The sequence below is a fragment of the Apis cerana genome, linkage group LG1, assembly GCF_029169275.1.
Source record: "Apis cerana isolate GH-2021 linkage group LG1, AcerK_1.0, whole genome shotgun sequence".
Lineage (NCBI taxonomy): Eukaryota > Metazoa > Arthropoda > Insecta > Hymenoptera > Apidae > Apis > Apis cerana.
Window position 1 is genome coordinate 2,688,915 of NC_083852.1, and position 24,957 is coordinate 2,713,871.

A 24,957-nucleotide genomic window follows, 5' to 3' on the forward strand; every position below is an offset into this window, starting at 1 on the left:
AATCGCGAAACAATCGATTAGCGAACCCCATTCGTGAACACAAAGCGATGTTTAACATTTCCATACCGATAACGTCGAAGTTACTGTGGCTGTGAAAAATTAATTTCATATTCGATAGTGGAGAGGATATCATCCCCGTTCGTTCCGTTCCGTGTATTTACCATTTCTAGCCGCTCGAGCATGAGGAAATCGGCCGCGTTTACTTTCCATCCGAGCCGTACGAACCGTGTTTGTGATCGTTAATCGGCGCCGTTTTGCGTTAATCATGGCTGCAATTACATCGCTTGATTATTGCCACTGATATCGCTTTGATTAATTAGCGGTGCCGTATTGATTCGCGATGGATCGCGACAGAATGTCGCGACCGGTAAACATATTTACACGCCGATATTTCCCATCTCGGGGATCTCCTTCCCTGTAATTCGCTCTTCTCCCTTCCCCCTCTCGTTTCAACTACTCACCAGATCTTGTGAAAAGTAGGACGAAAATACTAAAGATACTAAACTTTCTAAAAACTCGTAAAAAAGATCCGACACGTTCCATTTCGTCGAAAATCTCGTCGGCGACCCATCGAAATTGCGCGATCTCGTAAAACGTTGGAAAATAGGGGGGAAGATATCGCGGTATCGTTCGCCACGATCCAATTATTTCCGACGGATCCCCCCCGGACGGGCACCGGAAAGACGTTAGGAGAACACGCGGGCGCGCGTATCAGCAACACGCGAAGGCCGTAATTTCAATTAAACACATTCCAGGGGACACCGTGTGCCGAATTCTCGGCCGCGGAATATCGACATATCGGCGGTTTCGCTTCCTCCGACTCGATCGATGCCTCCTCGAGCATGTTAATCAGGGGCCAACATCTGAATCCGCTCCGATGGGAATTGTCCTCCCCGTGAATCATTCTCCTAATCCCTTTTCCCCTGAAAAATATTAATCGTGGAAAACGTTTCTCTTCGACGCGGTTATACCTTAGATAACGCGAGACGATCGTACAATTTTATTCTTATGTTCTACTTTTTATTCGTCGACCAAGGATTTTTCCAACGAATTACCAATTCTTTCCAACTTTGTTCGTTTTCGCTGAGAAGATCCTCTGGCGATTCGAGTCTAGGGATCGTCCAGAAGCGCGTACAAATTATTAGACCTCGAACAAACTCGAAATTGCGAAATTGCGCGCAAGAGTTTAGGGGGAATCGCGTTAAAGGTGTTTGTGCGAGGTTGGTTTCTTCGTCGATCGATAATAGTTAGAGATGGAAGCAATTTGAAACAGTGTACAAACCGATATTGTCGTGGGTAATTTCACGCCTCGGTTCGTCGGTGGGAGAGCATTGGCGGGCATTTTCGTGCGATCGATCACAGATAGAAAGTTCCGCGTCGATGGAGGGACCGTGTGTTAAATCGCGAAAGGTTTGTTTATCGTAACGTTAATAATAAACAGAAGCGAATATTCCTAAGAGAAAGAGTCAAAACCGCGCATTATGCACGAAATTTGAACTTTTGCAATTCTTCGATTCAGCGAAAAGCTGATAAATTCTAAGGCTCGTCGAAGTGCAAGTTTGCTCTAAACGTTTCGCTTCGAAGGAATGTCGCGTTAATCGATAATTCACGAATCGTTACAAAAAATTATTCCAGCTAATCCCAAACTCTGCTCCGTTCCACCCGGAACGATAAAAACTTAGGCAAAACTCGGGTGTCGAAGTCCCTCGTCTCGAAGGAAACGCCTCACCTCGAAGGGAATCGGGTCGTTAAAAGTGTAATCTGTCGAAGGAAGGAGGTGGGCCTTACTGCCCAACTCGTGAACCGCCACCCTCCATTGTGACGAAGCCGCGTTTCTCACTTGAAGATAGCCAGCCAAGGGTGTGTGTGTGTGTGTGTGTATACCGTGTAATATGGTACGGAGTAGATAAGGGCGACATGTATGTCGACGAGTCGGCCAAGATAAGCCCGAAGAACCGGCACGGTTACCGTGGAGGGGGGGACTTCCTCATTTCTCAACCCCCTTCCGCACTTATCGCCCGGGTTATGCGCCATTTCCATACACCTAATGGCGCACTGCGAATAGCGAAACAGCATTTCGTTTTAATGGGGAACGATGTGTACGCACGGTATAATACACTACCCCTGTTACAACGACAGTCAACCATGGTTTTGCCAACTTCCTGTCGCCATCCACCAACTTCCTTCTACCGTAAGTTAAGTACTTTGGCAACACGTCCTTCGACCTGTTTTTCCACCGATCAACCCGAATTTTCTAATACTCTGATGTTCTTTCAAACTTCTCCACTCCCAACTTCTCGAGACGTGTCGGACATTTGCGGGATCTTTCTCAGATTCTCGAGGGGCGTCCCTCTTTTACGTCCACTCGAGTGGTTAAGGGGAAGGGGAAATTTGCAATTTTGTATCGCAGATTTGAGAATTGGAACGTTTGTTAATTATTGAAGGCGTATCCACGAGTCGTTGAATAATTTATCGTTCAGCGCAAGGTTTATTTCGTTGCAGAAAATATTTATGGGTGGCAAAAAGCGATATATTTTCAATTAGAAATTCATCGGAGCCTGTAACGGGCAGGGCCTGGAGGGCAGACCGAGGAGGACCGTTCCTCGAGGGAAATACTCGCGTATCGGAGTAAGTACTTGACTACAGGCACGCGGACACACGGCGCGATGTCTTGGAGAAACCAAACAACGCAAAAATCAATAGACATGGAGGGTGCGCGACAGTTTGACCTCGCGTTTTATATATTCGGCAAGCTTTAACGTGGAAAGTCGTGTTTCAAGTTAAATCGAGAATAGTTTGGAAAGATTTTGTCTTGAATTTTCTTCAAATTTCTCGCAGACGAATAATCGTTTCGTAAAATTTATCCCCGATTTCTCTTCCTTGATCGAACAGTTCGCAGGGAATTTAGAATTTTTTACAATTAAAAAAAAAAAAAAAAAGGAAGAAACATTCTTAACTTTCGTCAAATCGAAATCAATTTATTCAGGTACGCGAATTGGGGGAAACGTTTGAACTTTGGAAGAGTTATCCACACGTGGCGGTCAGTAATTTTCCTCTTCGTTAACGAGCACGAGTGTATTTGCATTCCGCGCAACCTGTTCCTGTTTGTGCCGTTCATTTGCACGTTTTATCGCACGTGTTATTTTTCTGTGTATGCCCACGTCTCGCTGTATACATATTCATACGATACGTGTATCGTTTTATCTTTGCCGCGTTCCTTTGGAACTGATAGGACCGCATACTCCTTGCTAAACCAATGGTTTTAGGAGAGATATCTCACCGTGGCCGCCATTAGATTCTCTTAATTTAATGGTAAACGAGGCTTCCTCTTTTGAACCTTTGAGCGAGCATCGGTCGTAGCTTCAGAATCAGATTCTGAAAACTAGATAAGAGAAAGTGATAAAAATTTTCATTCAACCCTCGACGAGAATTCTTTTATTAGGGGATGGTCGAAATTATCTCGTCGAGAATTTTTCGAAAAATTCTTACTTTTTCGAGGCAATTTTACATACCAAAGGAAATTTAATTTTCATTTTTCACTTTGCCCATTCGATCGTATATAAACTTCTTAACATCGTTCGACACCGTCTATAACGCGTGGATTACTTTTATCGTACTTACTTCGAGTTTGGATTATGCGAATCATATTCTGGATACGATTACGCGGAATAAATGGCGGTACGTTGTAAAGGAGGACTCGAGAAAATTGCGAAACTCGAGGGAAACTTTGAAAATTCAGAAGATGACATTGATTCTTATAATCAAACGATACGCCCCGGAAAAGGGATAAGCTCTGATCTTTAAAATTAAATCGTGAAATTTCTTATCTGAGAAAACGATCTACATTGAATTACACATATTTTAATCCCTTATTAAAACTTTCTTCTAAAACTCTGAAACGCGTATATTAATCAAAACAAAATTGCGAATACGCGTGTAAAAATGTAGGGAATCGTCGATACGATAATTTTATCTTGCGAGAATGAACCGCTGAATCAAGATGAAACTACGCCATATGTGAAGGCATACGTGCGAGTCAGTGGCTATACGCGTGTAGCCAGAGAACTCGTAGCCGCAATTGACGAGGCGAGCACGTGGGCAAAATCACCGCGGAAAACACGAAACGGATGCGTCCGAGTCCTCCATCATTTCCCTCTTAAACCTCGGCCCTCTCCTTCCAGCGACACACTGCCTCCTCGGCAAGCCTCAATTTTGGGAAGAGTCACCGAGCTGAATGCACGCTCGACCGTTTATCAACGCAATTGCGGTAATCTCGAAAGGCGTAATAACCGCGGCGAGCGTGTGTGCGCGCCGTTCCTTACGTGTGTAACGTGCATGGAACACGCGGTTTCCGCCTCTTCCGACGTTTCACCGGTTTCGTTGCTCGCGGATACACGGCTCGTTGACGGCCGGCTTAATCCATTAGGAAGCGAGATAACGCCATTTTTTTACACGTTCGATTTTACACGCTCCCCGATATTTGTAATCCAGCTCTCCGGATTATTTTCTTTTGTCTCTTTCGAATTTCGTTTATTTGTGCAATTAAATATATGTAAAATCGAAGACGAGATTTATTCGGATATTTAGACGAGGTGTAAATATTACGATCTCTCAGATTTCTCGTCTTTAAAGGAATGAAAACAATTGTCAAAGAGGAGGGGAGGGGGAACCATTACTTTCTATTCAACTTTTGTACGGGATTTCTTTCAGAATATTTATTTGTGCAATTAAATATAAATAAAATTGAAGATTAGATAGTGATATTCGGCGTAAAAGAAAAGAATAATACGAGAGATTTCTCATAGAGATTTCTCACAATTTGATTTCTCGTTTTTAAAGAAACGAAAATTATTGGGGAGAGGGGACAAGGAGCGGCTCTTTCGAATATTTACTTGTGCAATTAAATATAAATAAAATTGAAGATTAGATATTTGGAGTAAAAGAAAAGAATAATATGAGAGGTTTCTCACAATTTGATTTCTCGTTTTTGAAGAAACGAAAATTATTGGGAGGAGGGGACAAGGAGCGAATATTTACTTGTGCAATTAAATATAAATAAAATTGAAGATTAGATATTTGGAGTAAAAGAAAAGAATAATATGAGAGGTTTCTCACAATTTGATTTCTCGTTTTTGAAGAAACGAAAATTATTGGGAGGAGGGGACAAGGAGCGTCTCTTTCGAATATTTATTTGTGCAATTAAATATAAATAAAATTGAAGATTAGATATTTGGTGTAAAAGAAAAGAATAGTATGAGAGGTTTCTGACAATTTGATTTCTCGTTTTTGAAGAAACGAAAATTATTGGAGGGAGGGGACAAGGAAACGTTAATTCGAACGAATTCGATGCGATCGACGAGCCGCGACGTTGTGGATGTTAATTAAACATCCTTTCGTTAATTGCGCATATAACGAATCGCATTTTCGACCGGTCGTGCCTGGCCTCCTATTCTTCCTTCTTCCCCGTTCTCTCTCTTTCAGAAGGAGTTTAAAAACGTTCCAGGTGGTAACGAAATCGGAAACGGGCGGAAATTGCACGGTTTAAATTTCGCGGCCAGAGATCGTTTATCGAATTAGAGGTCTTTTTTTTTTGAGATATAATTCATCTTTTTTTTTTTTCGTATATAACGATTGATTAAAACAAAAATGACGATTTTCGACACTGCTTGTCGAAGAATCATCGGATCACAAAGTTCCTTCGAAAGTGTCGTTTTCCGTATCAAAATCGAAGAGAGACGTCGATACCCCTTGTAAGAATCGTCGAACGCACAAACTCGACGCTCTTTCGACTCGGGGGGAAAAAATTTCAATCCCCTCTGCACGCGCATACTTGTATCGATCACAAAAATTTCCGCTCGTGCACCCTCGAAAAATACCCCCATCAGATGGTAACGCACGGCCAATTAATCAAATGACGCGAAATATAAAAGGGCCGATTGAATTTCCAGGGAAAACGTGGACGCGGCCGCATAAACGTGGCGAAACGTGACGTTCGCCAAACCATCGTGTCCACTTGAGTCGCATAATTGAATGGAGTAAACTCATCCTCTGTTCGTGTGTGTGTGTGTGTGTATTTCGACTCTCTCTCTCTCTCTTTCTCTCTCTCGTTCTCCTTCTCCCTTCGCGAGCTTCTCGTTTAACGTCAATTTCAATCGGGCGCAGTTAATTGACGTCTACCGTCCAAAGAAATGTATTCGATGGCGGCTAAACGAATTCCGTTCTTTTTTTTTTTTTCCTCTCCTTTTCTTTTCTTTCCTTCCTTTTCCCCCCTCCCCCCTCTTTCACGGTGAACACGTCGTGAGAACGAGGGAAACGAGCGCAAAGAGGGATTTAAAAAAAAAAAAGAAAGAAAGAAAGAAAAAAGAAAAAGGAGAAAGGAAGGAAGAAAGAGAAAGGGAGAAGAGAGGGGAGTTGGGTATCAGTATTTTATTCCATCGCGGGAGAGACATTTAAAGACGGAGAACGGGAGAGCTGTATGCATATAAACGAACGCGGCCACCGTTGCTTTGAATACGCTTTGTTTCCCCCGATGCGGAAAAAGGGAATTTCGTTAACGATAGGTGCGCCCCCGCTGAGAGGCTACCGCTCCCAGGAAATTAGCGATACCGTTGCCTTTGACGATTGAACAAACTACCAAGCTTGATTATATTTTATCGTTTCCTCTTTTATTCTCGCGTATATATACATACGTGATATATATATATATATGTATATGTATATGTATATACTTTCTTTTCTTTTGTAATTCTCTCCCCTCTCTTTTTTCGGTTTATCATTGTTCCGCTTTTGTTTTCGAGATAAAGGGGATCTGGATTCGCGGGACGATGCTCTAGGAGTTTAATAGGGCTCGGTATTCCTTCCTTCTTTTTTCTCGGGTAAAAGCGAGTAGTTCTCAAGTATTCGATGTGCTTATCATTCTCGGTATGAGGCTTGTTATTAATTAATAATGATTATAATCGTTAATCGGGGAAATTGGTTTGCACAATGAATATTTTGTCTCATATTGTGTATCAGTTTCTACGAGCATGTAATTTGCATACATCTAATGTAAAATAAGTAAATGAATTGACTCAGTTGTTTCTAATAATTTTTTGAATAAATTACGTAATCTAAACTGAACGAAAAATCATCGAATCGAAGGAATCGGGCACGAATCCTCGTTTGTCTAATTGATCCAATTTCAACATTCGACGGGAAATTGACAATTATTTGTTTATCGTAACGAAACGAAGAGACGGCGACTCGCGGATAAAATTTCGTTGAATTTTCTTGAAGATAAATTTCGTCATCCTCCCCTTCCCTCCCCCAATGAAATCAAAACAGGGTGGAGGAAGAAAGGGGGAGGAGGGAAGGAAGAGGACAGAGACAATCGAAGTGTTTTATGCGGCGTCGTGAGACACTCGAGGCGAAGGGTGTAGCGGTTATGCATATAGACGAAAAAGCTCGTTCGGCGGTTGAATACGCTTTGTTTTTCGTCGAAAGACAATTCAGACGTCTATGCGAGTGTAGAAGAGGGAGCGATGAATTTAAACGGATCGAGGCCGGGGCCAACGGCTAACCAGGCAACGGAGAGGGAGGGAGAACTGTCATGGGCAGAAACGAGGAGGGAAAAAGGGGATGTGAAAAAAAAGAGAGAGAGAATAATATACATCCTGTGTACTCCGTCCTTATTAATGTGCAAAGCTTTCGATATATATTTTTCGGAAGACGAATTTTAAAGAATCTTGTCGAAAATGATTCATCGAGTAAGAAAGAACTGAAGTTGAACGACTGTGATGAACTATTGTTCGTATACGATCGTGTTATTTATTATCATTTATCGAATCAACGGAATGACACGCAGAGATTCGGCTTTTGTTGCAATAATGGAATCCGTTCGAAACAGATATATAAAGAAAAATACGAGAGTGGGGGAAGGAAGGAAGGAAGGAAGGAAGAGCAGGCTGGCAACATCATGTTCCCAATCTCATTCTCAAAGGATAGAATCCTGGTACCCTTCATTACAACCGACCCTCTTCTCTCTCCCATTAATAAGCGGCCTAAACAAACTGCCGTCATATAAATACTTGGATTTCCAGTTACCTCGTCCAGTCTCTCTTCCTCTCTTCCTCTCTTTCTCTCTCTCTCTCTCTCTGTTTCTCTCGCGCAGAAGCAAAGGGAAGCCGGTAGCAGGATCAGCTTCGTTCTCTCGTTGTCGTTCATCCTCTCACACTCCACCCTCTCCTCTTCCCTATAATTAAATTTGCACCGCGCTCCGTGAGTTTGGCTCCTCCGTTCATTTAATCGGACACCGGCCGTTAGTATAATTAAAAGCACATCTCTTTTGGAATTCGCCTCATCCGGATACCTGCCTCTCTCTCCCTCTCTCTTTCTCTCTTTCTCGCACCCGTCACCCCGTGTCTTTCGAGCGTGCCCCCAACGTTACACCCCTTCGTGTCTTGTCCAACTCTCTGCCCTCCCTCGACAGACCAACTTCCTCTCTCTCTCTCTCTCACGAGAATCCTCTCGTTCCCTAATTGCGAGCCACTCCGTTGCCTGTACGTGTTTTTGGCGTTTCTATGCAGAACGAATCTTTCTTCGTTTACGAAATTTAAAGATCGAGAGAAGTTGATCGAGAGACGATCTCCACCCGAGTAATAACTGCACGTGAAAATTCTATTCCCTTTGATTCGACGAGAACGATTTGATTTGATTTGATCGTTGCTGGAGTAACGAACGATCGCAGAGGAAATTTGAAATTTTACGTAGAAATTAAGTCTCTTCTTTTATTTCGCCTCGACGGGGGAACGCGTTTTCCTGCGCGCGTGTACGTGGAAATGTGTACGTGACGAAAAGGAATTATCGTAACACGGTGGATTTATACGACGGGCTCGAAGATTTGGCAGCCCCGGTATATTGGTTACACATTTCGTTTACGGTGCAGTAAAACTTTGAAATAGAATCACGCGCATTCCTCCCGCACGTGCAACTTTTCCCGCACCGCGTGGCTGTGTTTTATGGACATCGAAAGTCAATTTATCTATTTCGTTTATTCGATTTTAATAGGAGGAGCGTACCGCACGGAAAGGAAAATTTTTTATCGTTGTTTTATTATCGTTATTTTCCCGCCACCACGAGGCAGGGGGAGGGGGCGAAGACGGGTTGGGGCGGGACGTAAAAATTGGAAAATATAAAAGGCGGGGGGAGGTGGAAACGAGCGGGGAATACGAAAAAGTGGAACACGTGACGTACGGGCTGAGCACGGCCGTAAACTTAAATCTTATTTCGCGGTGGTGAAGTTTCCCGTTATGAAACGCGTAAATCTTGTTATTAAGCGAGTCCATTTGACCGAAGTCTTGTTTCTAAGTCTGTTTTACTTATTTTCATCGTCGACGAGACACGGCTCTTCCAAGGATTATATTACCTCGAGGATCTTATGTAAAACGCACGTATGCCACGTGTAACGTTTAAGCAAAACACTGAGCAAACATGACGATAATTGAATTTCTATAAATTATACGTTTAATAATATCGGCAGTAATGTCGTTCAAAAGACGTAATATTTTATGCATCCCACGATTAATAACATCGTATAATATATTAAAAGAAGAAAAATTAAATTGAAGATTGGACTTTGAAGTTTCCCAACCATTCTCACAGCACGACGATCGATTATTGGTTTAAAAAATTAATAAAATATATTTTCGTTACTTTTGTAAAAAAAAAAAAAAGGAAATAAATAACTAAAGAAACTAAAGAATCGGCGCACGAAACATTGTCTCAAATCACGTAGGATCACAAGGTGAGAATGATTGAATGACACGAGGCAAGAAAGATGACGGATGGATGAGAGGACGTAAATTTGTACTCAGGATTGGAGTATTTAAAAAGTAAAAAAATATAACTAATAAATAACCAAAGAATAACGCGCGTCGGGTATTAAGTTAACGTCACGTGGCGCTAGTATCGCGTCACAGCGTTAATATTCAATCGCCGTTTCGTTACGGGAGAGGCATTGTCCCTCGTAAAATCGCAAATTAAGATCCCGAACGATCGAAAGACGCGAGAGAAAATAACGACGAGGCAAGGGAGATGATAAATAGACGGGAGGACGTAAATTTAATCTCACAATAATTCGAGTATTTAAAAAGGTGTAACCAATGAACAGTTAAAGAAACGCGTATTGGGTAGTAAGTTAATGGTCACGTGGCGCTAGTGTCGTGTTAATATCCGACGTCGTTTCGCTACGCGATAGACATTGTCCCTCGTAAAATCGCAAATTAAGATCCCGGACGATTGAAAGACGCGAGAGAAAATAACGAGGCAACGGAGATGATAAATAGATGGGAGGACGTAAATTTAATCTCGCAATAATTCGAGTATTTAAAAGGGTATAACCAATGAATAGTTGGAGAAACGAGTTAACGGTCACGTGGCGCTACGTTAACGCAGGAGACGTTCGTCTCTCGCGAGTTGAGATTCCGCACGATTCCGCAGATTCTCGAAAGGGAGGCGAGTCGTGCACGCGAGAAATCACGAGGCAGGGATAAATAGGCGGGGGAGGAGAGAAATTTGGTCGTTTTGTCTGACGCTAACGCCTCGAAGCTAAGCAGTCTTGAGAGGATAAGAGAATTAAAGATCAGAGATGGAGGCTCGATGAAATATTCAGACGGAAACATCGTCTTTCCGCGATCATTAAATCGCGCGGCCCGTGCTACGAATCGGGAGTATTAAGGGATGAGCGGGAACGAATGGAACGCCGACCCGGCGTGAAATATAAATGGGGAGAGGGGGGAGGGTGAATTATTGAGCGGGGGAGAGGCAGATGCCAAAAATAATAGCGTAAACGCGAGAGGAAGTGTGTGTGTGTGTGTGTGTGCATTCAAAGGGAAATTGTACGGGTTCTTGAGCACCTGACGGAGAAGTACGTTTTGGAAATTAATCGACCGGTGTCTAGGTTGGATCTATTACGAGGTTGGCTTGTAATTTCGAGGAGAAATGAAGGAATTTATGAATAATGGCGGGAGCGAAGAATTTACTTTCAGATTATTCTCGATTTAATTAGATCGAATGGCTTAAGATATATTCGATTTATTTTCTTATTTTCGTTTTCTTTTTGTACGAAGTTTTTTGAGTGACGACAGTCTTTTATTCGATTTTGAAACAATTGCTTTTACGTAACAGAAGGTCGATCGCGTTTAATTTTACTCAACTGAAATTCTGAATTGACGCTCGACCCTTTAGAAATATCCAAAGGAGAAAATGGTCAGAATTTGATCATTAAGCTCGTCTCTTCTTTCAGAATCGTTTAGAAGACCAATTAATAAACTTTGGAAATTATCTCGAACTTTGGCTTCATTAAACGTCTTCTCTGTGTAAGAGGATCTAAAAATCATTCAACTTGTGATCCTATAACGAGGATATTTTCGACTCTATCCAAATTTTAATTCGTCAACCAGATGTAAATTCGTTTTCAAAATTTATCGAATCAAAAATTTACTTCCAACAACTAATCAACTTGTACGAGATTCCATGTTTAATGCGATTTTCGAAATGCCAATATTTTTCATCAAAAGTTTTCGCGTATCGATAATTTCGTACCTCGTTTAATTCGTTAAACCGACGAATTAATCCTTCGCTCTGGAATGCCAATATTTTCAAAAACTCTCTGCTTTTTTATACGTATCGTTACGTTCCGATACCGATAATAAATCACATTGGTATATATATATATATATTCATTTGACTTCATCACTTTGCTGTGGCAACAGTTTCGAGTGAATTTTTAATTTCGTTCGATATATAATCTCTTCCTCTTACTTTCTCAAAAACATACCATCATTCCTCTGTTTCATAGAAACTTTCTTTTTTCCTAAACTTCAATTCGACTTTTTGAGTACGTATCGTGAGAATTCACAATGCAAGATTCACTATTGTTCGATGCTCGTACCATCGTTTCTCTTACTACATTACGTGATAGAAAAGATTCGATTCGGTATTTCACAATTAATCGAAATGATAAATTTCCGAGAAGAGATCTGTTGGGAAAAATTTAAATTAATTTTAATCGATAAAGAAAGGAAAAAATCAAATCCAATTTCTGCTCGTGTAGCTCGCCAGGTAGATACCTACCTTTCCTTCAAAACGGTCTCGACTGCGAGAAAGCGAGGATGTCGATTGCAGATCCAAAGAGAAAGTAGACGAACGTCTCGGAATATCGCGACGACTTGGCAGCGAAATCAGACAGGGGACGAAAACGTGGAGAGAAAAGGGGGAATAAGCGGAGAGTGGAACGATAGGAAGAGGGATAGGGGGGATGGAGAGGAGAGAACACACAGGAAGATTGGAATACCTATCCACGGGAAGAAGTCGGGGAAAGGGAAGAAAGAGAGAAAAAAAGATAACGATCCAAAGTGGAACCGACGAGGCGAAGAGAGACGGAGAAAGAGAGAGAAAGAATGGAAGCGGAGACACTTTCGCGAGATTGAGCTCGAATTCAATAAGGGATGAATAAAATATAAACCGACTGCGATACTGCGTCTGGGCTAAGGGCGGTCTCGACCCTTGTGTAAATAAATAAAAACTATATCCGAATCGCGCTTCTTTTCCTCCTTTTTTTCTCTTTTCTTTTTCTTTTTTCTTTTCTTTTTTCCACTTCGAAATCTCCACGGATGTTCGACGATTAAACAAGCGTTTAACAACCATCTCTTCTCTTCTCCATCATTCGATCATTTCTCTCCGGTGAAGACGAAGAAGAAGGTGGTGATCGAGTTTCTCGATGTTTTCGATGGTGTAATTTTTTTTTCTGTCGTCAATCGTTATTTTACATCGGTTAATTTTTGCCAAGATCGTTTCGGAATTTCTCGGTTTTACGCAATAGATATTTTTACACGTCCGCTTCGTTGTATTTTGTAATAAGCTCCCCGAGAATTTATTATTCGCGAATGGTCGTTAAAAGAGAAAATCGAAATATTAAAATTAGTGGTTTCTATATATTTGATTATGTAAGCCTCTTTTATTTATTCACCGAGGTTGGCTCATAAATTACATTTATAATTTATTTTGTATAACTTGAATTTCTGTTATTATCAATTCAATTGCCTATTGTGCCGCGGGACGACGTTTCAATACATATACACGTTTAACAATTCCGCCTTTTTTCTTCTCTTCTTTTCGAACACCAATACCATTTGTCTTTTCGCGTTTATTTATTTCTTCCTCGCGAAAGATAAAAGATAAATAGAATTGTATATCGAAGAACGCGCAAATTAAGTACAGATCGATATAGATGAACGCGTTTGGAATATACGAAAGGATTAACCTCGTCCCCGAAGCGGAAGTTGACGAGCAGGGAAGGAGATAAAACGTGGAATCTAAGTAAATAGAGCAAAGAAGTTTTCATACTCTTAATTGTTGGATCGATTACAACGAGCACGTTTCAAATAATTGGATCGCGTAGTCAAAGGGTGTGTATCGTTCGAACTTAATCGAATCAGTCGCAAAACTTTTCTCAAAGAAAATTGTATCTCGCGCGGAAATTCTCGATCTCTCCTCCTGCTCCCGCCTTCCTTCGTGTCCCATCGCTTTGATCTTGGACCGGCGTTAAACATTATCCTGCCTGGTGAATTACTTGTTAATTAAGACGAAAGGGGGAACGGGTCAAGATCGAAAGTGGAAAGTTTTCGCGAGAATAAAAAAGAACGCCTCCCCCCCTTGGTTGGTTTATTTATTCAATCCTCCGCGTTCTAGGATCTGTCTTTATTTGGAAAAAGGAATTGTTCGTTTCAAACAATCCTCCTCGAGGGAACGTACGATGTTTCGTCCATCCTTTCTTTCTTCCTTTCCATTTTTGATTTTTAATTCCTCTTTTCGAATCTCCTTTCGAGGAGCAACAATTAACACGAGGTACATCGAATATTTTTCGAAATTAAAATTTTCTTTATCCTCGCTCCTGTCGAACGCCATTTTCTAGAATTAAATAACAGTAAGCCTCCTAATATTATAATATAATATAATCAGCCTCTATTAAGAACGTTACCAATTTTTGGAGATTTTCAACATCCTTCGTGATTATCTTCGTGAAAGGAAGGAAAAGAAAAATCTTGGGAAAAGATCGGGTATTAAAATCAAACGGACCGATATTCGTTCGATTCGTCGAAACGATTAAATACGAAATTGCAACAACAAAGTTGCACGAAGAATGGAGAAACGAGCTCACGATCTCATTATATAGATGAGACGAGGATTGGACGATGGATGGGAGATCAATTATCGAAATGTCGAAGTTGGGCCGGCATCGGTGTAACAGTATTTCAGTATTAAGCGTTCGTGGAGGCGCAGGCAGGTACAGGTTGTTGCGGACTGGTTAGGTCGTCGAGGTGGAAAGGGGGAGGGAGGGGAAGAGGCGGAGGAGCGGCGGCAGCCAGCAATATTTCGTGTTCATAGCGTTGCTAAGCCGCAACTAACCGCCTTGTTAGGAAGTTACTCCTCCTCTTGACCCCTCTCATTCTCTTCCTTCTGTCTGCTCTGTCTCTTCCGGTTTCTCTTCTCATCCCCCCTGTTTCCGCCTCCTCTCCCTCTACCTCTATCTCTCTCCATCTCCCTCTCCCTCGTTCCTTGTTCTCGCGATGCACGCTTCGCTCCGCTTGTCTCGCGAGCGTGCACGTACACAATGGAGCGTATATTAGATTTTTTCATTACCCTCGTCGCGCAATCTGCATACCTCCTTCCGGAGCAGTTTCTTACAGCGTTTATTATTATTATTTTTCACGTCCGTTTCCTTCGTCCATCGTCAGTTTCCGCTCATCATTCTCACTTTCACCTTTCCTCACGATATGATATCTCCATTTCTGCTTTTTCTCTCTTCCTTTCTTTTTTTTTTTCCTTTTTTGCTTCAACGTTGCAATTCTTGTGATTTTAACCACGATTTTAATTCGAAGAGGATTTTACAACTGTGGATGTAATTTTTATTATTATTTCTTTTATGATCATTTTCATTACCCTTTTTTTTCTTTTTCCGCCTATGCGCTTGCCGTCACGTTGCAAATATTCTATATGTTAATTAGAATTTTCGAAAGATGGTTTTGGATGGTTTGTCCATTAATCATCCATTTTGTCTTAAAATTTTTGCAAATCTTTCTAAATTTTCCACGCGATTCGCCTTACTCCCGGCTCATCTTCATCCACGTTCCCCGCCCACCGAGGCATCCTCGTTCTTCCATCCTCTTCCTTGGCTCGTTTCGACCAGTTCAGCTCCTGTAGCTCTCGAGCTCCCAGTTTCCTCTTTCGGGCTAAGTCAGCCAGCAGGTACTAAATCATAACTTGAGAAATTCACGTAGGGTACCTTTAAGGCCTCCGAGAAAGCTCAAGGAGAATACTGCTGCCCTTGCAAACCTTTGATAACTAAGTACGTGCTACCTCGCAGTCTGCTAGCCCTCAGCTACCGTCTCCTGCCTCCTCGAAATAGCTATCGTTCTACCCTGTATCTTGATTGCACGTTGTTGTTACAACCTGCATGTATATATATATATATATATATCTGTACTCTTTCGAGATACCCTTTTCGAAAATGTCGTTTCTACGCCTAATTTTCTAATGGCTTGCGTATATTGACAAAATTCAGAAATTTTTTCAATTTATATCTTACAATTTTTAAGTTTCATTATTATATAACGAATCAACGAAACGAGTGATCGAATCGTTCTTTATAATTCGTTGATCAATTATGTTTCAAGAAGAGGAGAAAATGGAGAACAAAGAATTGAATGAACAAGGTTCAAAACAGCGAAGAAAATTTTGCTTTCCGTTTCGAAATCGAAATTCCAATTTGATTTAATCGGTGAAATTCGGGGAAATGTAAGCTAAAATTACGTTATAATCCGTATACATACTGTTCCTCTTCTTCCTCTTAACCGCATGCACAAATACTGGTCCGCAATAAAAAATCAGCAGAGCGAGGCACGCGTGTCGAGGGAACAATGCGTATCGATTCTACTATCGGCGAAGATAGAAAGCGAGCCGGCTCTATCGGGTTTCTTCTCGAGTGGCGGCCTACTACCATTAAGGGGAGTTTTCAACGCGGCCAACGCGCATTGTCTCGTCAAGGATCAACGTTCGCCGGTTGGCCGGGCGCATTAATCTTGATACGTGCCTTATCCAATTTATCTCGACCGATATATGACGTTATTAAATACGTGACCTTACCGCCATCTTGTAATTCCGCCCCCTGTTTCCACGCCGTGGCGCCACCGTGCGATAATGGCAAGCCTAATAGAAAATGCGACCGGAATAAATAGTAAAATAAGCTTTACAAATATAGCCGAAAGGTGGAATATTCGTCTCTTTTATTTTTTTTATTTTGTTTTTTTTTTCTGGGTCAAAGGTGTTCCCTCGAAATCCTTAATTTTCAAATTCGTCCTTGCAGTTAACCGTTGTTGTGTTACCGGGAGATTAATGTAGCTTCTGGTGTTACTGGTGGAAATACGAGATCACGAGTCCCGCGTTCTTCTTTCCGTGTAATTGCAGATGCGTCGGTTGGATAGAATTTTACGCGGATTTATGAATCCGCAGTTTGAGCTTTCAGATTTATTGGATTCAGCGGATGGGCTGCGTGGTCACAGTATAGAATTTTGTACGTTCGGAAGCGTTGATTAAGCACCTTTGCACGGTAGAATTGGGGATATATCGAGTATCGGCAATGTGATGTAATAATGCGTAATCGAAGATTGAACTCGAGTTGATCTCTGAAAAGTTCGTTTCGGACGTTGATAAGAGGGATAAGAAATTCTGTACATAATCAAAATGTTGATTAACACTGATAATGTAATAAATAGCACAACGGCGTAATAATAGTAATAGAATATTGGTGTTACTGTGAAGTGCACTTTTAGTAATTAACCATAATAATTAGCGGTAAGCAATCTTCTAATGGTTGTGATACAAGTAATGTAATGGAGTAATGATGTATTTCAGCTTGTGGTTAACTGATTAACTTAACTGATCAATTAGTAACGCAATGCAACTTGATGCTTGATAATATCTGACTGTTACTTTAAATTTTATTAATTTCCATAGGGTGTATCGATGAACGTTTCAACAAATAACACAGTTTAATTAATATTATAATAATAAAGAATTAATTTGTACTCTCACGAGTTCAAATTTCCTCAAATTGTCGACGATCATCCAAAATATATATATATATATTTTTTTATTGTATTAAATATTGCTCCCGTGCCAAAAATATAATCCTTCCTCTGTCCGCTAAACGTCCCGAATAAACGAGGCGATCGGTGGCGTGTATTTTGCGCGCGAATTCACGGATGATTAACGGTCCATCGTTCTTTTATGTTTCAGGTACGTAATTCAAATGGATTTCCTGTGTCCTCGCCACTTATCGACCGGTCGGTGAGTAAATGGAACTTATTAATTAATTAAAACTGTACCAGTGTAACGAGAATGTTCCGAGAATTGCCCTCCATCATAAAAAAAAACTCAATAAAACGCGAAATAGGAAAATTTCGTACATTAAATTGTACAAATAAATACAAAACGTAACATTCTTTTTTTTTTCTTTAAATCAGAATTACAAAAATCTCGTTATCGATTCGACTTGCATTATCCACCCCCTTAGCTTACGTGGCAGAAAAAAATAAACGATCCCCGAGGAAAGTTAGCAAACCGAATATCCCAAAACCATTCGCTATGAAAACGAATTCCACGAAGCCAAGGGAAGAGATGCCCCCCTCCCTCGATATAATTGAACGATGTGTGTACAAGGGGGAGGAGGAGGGGGTGTGCACACTCGATACGGCTACGATCGTTAAAGGAGCGATAATATCGTCGTCGGGGCGGCTCGTCGCGTAGCCGAGGCGAAGCTAAAGCATCGTCATTGTCCCCCTCCCCCTCCTGTGACGTCACGGTGGCCACTCCTTTGTGTGCAGCCGATCAACAATCGCGAGCGGCGATCGCCCTCTCGCGTCTGTGCGGCGAAACGCGAGGACCTAACCTAACCTCGCGTCCGATTATGGGCCGCGGATAGCCCTTTGCTTGCCAAGGGCGTGCACGACCGTGTGCAGACCTGTTCTTTTGTTTGCTCTGCGAGGAGAGGTGAGCGTGCAAAAGGGGAGTCGAGTCGGTGGAAAGGCGACTCGAGGGGGGTTTCGTTCGACTATCAAATTTCACTGGCCGCGACCGCGTTTCGAAACGTACCTCCTCGTAATTAGAATGCCGGCTTGATCATCGAAAGAGAGGAGGAGGAAAGTGTGGCTCGTCACTCGAGTGTGGGAATGGAAATCCTTTTTATCCCTCGATTTTTCGCGGTTAATATTTTTTCGAACGTCATCCGATACAGGGAGGAGAGGACTTGGAAGAATTCGGATCTACGCGTTATTTTATTCGACGACTTTTACTCAAGATGAAATTCGGCCAATTGAGTCGAGTACGATTATCCAGCGCGAAAGAGGTCGAGTTATTCGAACGGAGTTAATAACAAAGTGGAGGGAATACATTGTATCGCGTGGAAAAATTTTCTGTGCCGATCCGCCGCCGATTAGTCTGCGAGCCCGGCGCCCGGCGAATTCAACCGGTTACAACCCTTTCGCTCGGCCGGCGTATTGCATGCCTTATCGACTCGCCAGATGCAAATTTAGAAATACGTGGCGACGTCGTGTCTAGTGGCTCCGGCGCACGCGACCTATCGCGCCCGTTTGCGAGATACCCGTTGTGGAAATAGATATTTTTGTAATTGAAACCGATCGATTGCTATCCTATCGCGACACGTATCGTGCCTGCGGATAATAACCGCGTGGGCCTCTTCACCTATCGTTAACCCTTTCCAGACTAATGCGATAATTTTGCGTAATATGCAGGGAGGAGAGAGATCTGGCGAAGAATTTGACGAAGAAAAAGAAAAAAGAAAATCGTGTCTAACGATAGACTCCTTTTTTTTTAAATACTATGGAATTTTCGAATGTTTCGAAAATTAGGTAAAAATAATTTCGAAATCATCCGTCGAGACGTCGATCGGTTGATAGGGTCGAGGCAAGTCTTTTTTCAATCGAAGTTTATTCGAATTACTCGAAGGCCGAAGCGGATCTAGGCCTGCTCGTCTATCTTCGAAATAATATTAACGCGGAAAATGAAAAAGGAATTGAATTGCAAAATGTGGGGAAAGGTTCTCGGAGAACGGGAATTTTAAAAATAGACGATACTGTGATTGGCGGTGACGCAATTCTATGCTAAATTCTAGTTGCGGTTCTTTAATGCCGCTAATTAATTTGACCTACGTCTCTCGAGGAGGAGGAAGACCGTTGTTAGACGTTTAAAAACATCGAGCGCCGTGAATTACAAAACCTTGAGGTATAATGCAATGCGTATCGCAAAATATTCTTAACATGCTAATTATTTCGACCTTGTTGTTGGGAGAGCAGACGTTTAAAGAAAATAGATTGAGAATTCTTTTTACCTTTAACCAATTCCGTTTTATGTCAATTCCGTTATACAACTCGAAATTGAACATTTTTCCACAAATCATTGTCGTTCTATAAGAAGAAAAAAAAAGTGTACAAAAGGTTGTAAAATTTAACCGCAACATCTTGTACGTAGAAAAATCTATGAACCACGCCATATTTCCATAATTTCCAAGCACTCGTCAAATGTGATTTAAACGGCGAAAGATAAAAATAAACTTTCGTTTCATTTCCATTCCACGAGATATCCACGCCAACAATTTTCACGCCAAACAAATAAACGGCGAATTACCTCGGAACGATCAAAAATTCATTTCCAAACTTTCCCTTTCTCCCTCTTTCCTGTCCCAACCCTCGATAATCGGACACGTGCACCAACCGTGGAAAAATTTCCCATCGATTGCTAACGCCGTGTCTCTCCCTCCCCTCCAATCGCGCGCATTTTAATATCCATTTTAACATCCTTCGCGCACCGCATAAAATGGCGATCGTCTGCCCGTGATAAAGTAGTTCGCTCGCATTCGGCCAGCCAGAACCTCGGTAAAGCCTAGGGAAACGTCTACGCCGCGCAAATATGACACGCCAATATCAATATCTGTTTACGACATTGGTCGAATCACCCGGAGGGGAGGAGGTTAACGCACCCCCGTATATAGCCGCCGTTATTCCGTATACGGATACAATATTCCACGTATAGGTGGCGTTCCTTCCTCTCTCTCTCTCTCTCTCTCTCTGTTTGTCAAGAACAGAGCCACTCCTCTGTTTTGTATTTTTCATGGAAAAACAACCCTCTCTCTCCGCGATTCGTTTCGGGATATCGCCGATAGAATTCCCATTCCCGCCTCCTCTTCTTTCCCGCGCGTGGAATTTATTTTCGTCGTTACGCCTCTCCTCCCTCCCCCGCTTCGTTGTCAGCCCGATGTTTTCATATTTTCGGGGAATGGAATTATCTTGGCGAAGGAAATTGATTTGGATTGAGTCCCATTTTTTCTTTTTCTTTTTTTTTTTTGGAATTTTTTGGGAAGGATTATCTGCTCTTTAATACTTTTTCTTCCTTTTCTCGAGGGGTGATATTTAAATGATTTGCGAGAAGATTAATATCTCGATATCTTGAGGAATATTTATTTTTGTTTGTGTCTGTTCGTTGAGATTACGATATACTGGAAAAGAATAAGGGGTTCAAGAAATATTCGCGACTCGTAAATTAGGAATTATTGGCCTGACAATTTTTACTTTTTTTTCAATATAATTAAAAAGAAATCTTTATCGTGGACGGCTTCGATTAATCGATGAAAACTTTAAAAAATAGAAACATTATTAACGATCGATCGAACGAATATAAATCGTTTAAAATATCCCATTCTGCGTATCGTCAAGATATGGTAAAATTACAAATAAGAAATTAAATACAGGGAAAAGGAATATTTTCTGTTAGTATTTGAATCAAGGATCGCTTCAAGGATCCTTCAATCGGGCTCGATTCTCCCCCGTAATCGCGATTTGAGCAAAGCTGATCCGCGAATTGTCCAAATTCAAATTATCCCCGAATCCGAGTCGAGCGTCGCGAAATACGCCAAAACGAGATTGTTCCAAAATGAATCCTCCTCTCTTTCCCAAGATTACAACATTCCCCATTAACGGAAGCCAGCTTTCTTGGCCTCGGTTGAACGCGTTTCTCAACCCCTTCGTTCGTCCCTCCCTCTCGTCTCTGCGAACGGAAACTGCTCGATGAAAAAGAGGAGGAGAATTTATTTAAAAAAAAAGAGCAGTTAATTTTCTGGAAGGAAATCTCGAGTTTCAAATGCGAAGTTTGGAATTTTCGAGGGGGGAAGAAGAACAAGGGGGGAAAGGGAATTGGTGGAATTAGTATTTGGAATTAGAACCGCAGGTGAAAACGAAGAAAGGATTTTGGGTGGCAAGTCAATTTTCTTGGGAAATGTTCTACCCCGTAGTTGTGTAAAAAGATTTCGTGAAACGTTTTTATTTTGAGGATATAACGATAGGAGAGGAACGAAAGATGAAAGGAGGGATGAGGTAGAAAGCGGTTTCGATTCTCTTGAAGAATTGTCTGTTCGAGTTATAAAAAAGAGATCATGAAATTTTCGTTAGAAACGATCTAAAGAATTAATCGATCAGAAACAAAAGAAGAAACCTATGCAAGAGAAGAGGAGAAATTAAAAATTTCATGATATTTTCAAGGAATGATGATAAACTAGAGTCTAATTTATAAATTAGAAACGAAAGAAACGACATGCAGAGTTAAATTTATAAATGAACCAACCAATTAAGAGAAAGACGAATTTGTAAAATTTTCACGTTGCGAGGAAACGTGATGAACAAAGATAGAAAGAGAGAGAGAGAGAGACTGTTCCAAATAAGAACCAACAAAAAAAGAACCGTAGGACAAGAAACGGAAAGACAGGAGCAGCCAGATGAAGAAGAAGAGGAAAAAGAAGTAAGCATCGGATGGACGAAAGGATGGCAGGTGGGATTCAATTACTCGGAGAACAATACTTGCCTGGCCAGTCATTGTTCGCCGGGTCGAGTTTTCCTGGTTCGGGACCCTGAGCACCGTGTCTCGTTACGCCGCCATACTTTTCGTTCGCCGCGAGACCTTCACGTCATCGACAACCCTTTCTTCCAACTTTGCTCCTCCATCGGCTTTGGCGTTAATGGATGCGAGCTATTAGGGATGAACAGAGTACACAAAGTTAGCAAGGTTTCGATCAGCTCGATAGATAGCTGGAGCTCGAATAGGCCGCATGATTTTCTCCTTATTTGATGTATCCAGCGTTGTTAGTCTGTCCTTCGCCTAGAAATAGGCGACCGTGGATTTGCTTTCCACGTTTGATGGGATTTGATTAGAGCACCATTTTTATTTATTCATCGTCTTACTATAGGTAAAGATTGTGGATTCTATAAAATGACGAAATGATGAAGTTTCGTTTTAACTTTGACACCAGAGTGTTCAGGCTTTCCAGAGTTTTTAAGTTAGACTGCGCACGTAAATTGGATAATGAGTCAGACGGTGTTATCGATTACACAGTAGAAGCTTAGCGTTCTGATTAAGAAAGATGCGTCACAGGAATGTATATTATTAGTGGGGCAATTCTCTTTACTCGAATGGTCAATTGAGCGTGGTTACGTGCTCGGTTTACTTGGAGTTTTCGAAGCTTTTGATTTTCAAATGAATAGGTTACAATAGCTCGAAATGGCAGCAATGTTGAACAATGTCGGAGAATTGGTTAACTCTCTACATGCGAACCGTTAGTTGGATTCGAATGGCATACCCGCAATATTGCTTCCGCTCGTACTTTAATTGTTTATCTAGTTTATCTAACTAATGAACCTTGTCATTTGGAAATTAGCAGGGCACGGTAAACTGTCGTTTTCTCTTTCGATTCGAATTTCTGTCTACGTTTTGCCAACCATTATTCCAACTGAATCATTCGTTAGATAATAGTTACACGTAACGCTTATACAACTCTTATTCAAGATTATGTAAAATAAATTGAAACGTTAATTCGTTTTTTCCTTTTTTTTTTTTACATTTTCATCACGACGAAGCGAGCCAACGCTCGAAGAAAGCCAGATTCCCTTCGAAATCATTTCGTTCGATTAAATCATTCATCGGTTGGATAACATTCAAGATTATTAAAATGAGACGTGAAATTAAAATTATAAAATTCTTCGAAACTTTCAATTCTTTTTTTCTTCTTCTTCTTCTTCTTTTCGAAACGACATCATCGCGACATCAACGAAACTTTCCAACACCACGCTCCAACAAACTTTTATCCAGATTCGTTAAAATCTTCAGCGAATTAAAAATCCGGAGAATTAAAAAAAAAAAAAAATTTCGCAAACTTTCCCGATCGTCGAAAATTGTTATTCGTGCTCCCAATTCCCAATTAAACGGATCCTCCGGCGAAGGGAAAATTCTGCGAAAAATCTAGTTCGTAATTTCCTTATTTTTTATTTATCCTTATTTATCTGTCAGGATTTCGCCTGAGATGTTCGATTCCGGCCGCTCAAAAAACGAAAAGGGAAGGGATAAATAAATAAAAGAGGAAAACGGCAGCAAAGGTTTCCGCGATTTTTTTCAATGAATTTTTAACTATTCAATTTTTGCCACGCCTAACCAACCCCCACCGCCCTCGACGTAAGTTTCAGCAGGGAGGGCGGGTTTACGGATGAAGTTGAAAAGTGAGCGTCGCGAAATGGGCAAAAGGGGAACGACGACTATGGAGGGGGGAGGGAGGGATGAAAAGTACCGCGAACGAGGCGTGGAAGGGGATCGTAATGAATAATTCCAAAAGAGACTCGTCTTATAATTCTCTCTCTCTCTCTGCCTGGCCGATACAGAAACCGAATCTCCTCCCTCGGGCTTGATGTTTCCCGGTTGGAGGAGAAACGGCGTATCCGCATTCGAGGAATGCCAGTTTTAATCTTTGGGAAGAACGGATGAAATTGCGGCGAATGTCGATAACCTCTTGGTTCGTCGTTCGTTCCTCCGATTCCAATTAAAAATTTTGCTCGAGCAATATTGGGGAGGAGAAAGGGTTTAATTAGACGGTTCTTGGATATATTTTCATTCTCGCGATGAAATTGTGCTTATCGTGGAAAAATTGTGGATGCGGAATGTTATTTTTATGCTCGAAAGAATTCTTGAATTTTGCTCACGAAAAAGTTTATATTCTTCCTGCGGAATAAATTAACCTTCAAACTTACGCGATCGACATCTTCAAAACGAAATAAACAATGTTTCGTCGTTCGATCTTTTACCTTACCTTATTGTACATATATATACAAAACCGTGTTTATTTAAACAAAAATTTGAAAAGGATATTTTCTACATAAGACAATTTCTTCGTCTTATTTATTCCATCCGCAAATTATTATCCGTTTAAAGATCTCGTGTTGCTGCGCGAGTAGTAAACGAAGGGAATCTTAATTTCATAAATAAGCGAACGATCCCGGGTTATTTGACGGGGAGGGAGGGAGAAGGGTGGCGAAATCCTAGTTGAGAATCTCTGGGTTAACTCAATGATTCTCGCGTTACCTGCCCCTTCTCCCCCTCCCTCCGCTTCGAAACTTGCCCCTGCCGCTCCTGGGAAATTTCCAAGCTCGATTAAAGTCACCCGCAAAATTTTCTTATATCTGTGGGATGGGACGGCCGGCCATTTTCGAATGCCGGGCTTAAGAGGAAGGGATCTCCGAGCAAATTGTTTAGATTAATTCGTAGAAATAAGTAAATTCGAAGGGGAATCGAGCGGTTCGCTAATTTCTCTCCTCTTCCTTCCTTTCCCCTTTTTTCGATCCTTGTTGTTCGTCCTACAAATTAATATCACGAATCAAATTGTTCAGATTTACCTTTAAATTTTTAAATCGCACGTTTTAACCATTCTCGTCGATCGAATAAATGGAAGAAGACGGAGTCGAATCGTTTGAACTCGATATATTTATCCAAAAATTTATCAGCTTACGCTTGCGAATTTCCCTATATTTACAC

General features: G+C 41.3%; 1 protein-coding gene across 37 annotated transcripts in view; it reads left to right on the top strand.

The window, feature by feature from the left end:
- Positions 1–24,957, top strand: part of LOC107992839 (protein muscleblind) — a 455,871-nt gene that overhangs the window by 237,585 nt on the left and 193,329 nt on the right. For 3 of the 37 annotated variants that reach the window (XR_009832706.1, XM_062085136.1, XM_062085141.1), the window contains one exon: positions 17,335–17,385. The exons of 33 other annotated variants lie outside the window; for them this stretch is intronic. Coding sequence is in view for 3 of the 4 variants with exons in the window: in XM_062085136.1 (XP_061941120.1) it covers positions 17,335–17,385 (51 nt within the window). In the remaining variant the exon portion in view is untranslated. The remainder of the gene's footprint in view (positions 1–17,334; positions 17,386–24,957) is intronic. One more of the 37 variants, XM_062085149.1, reaches the window with a different exon arrangement.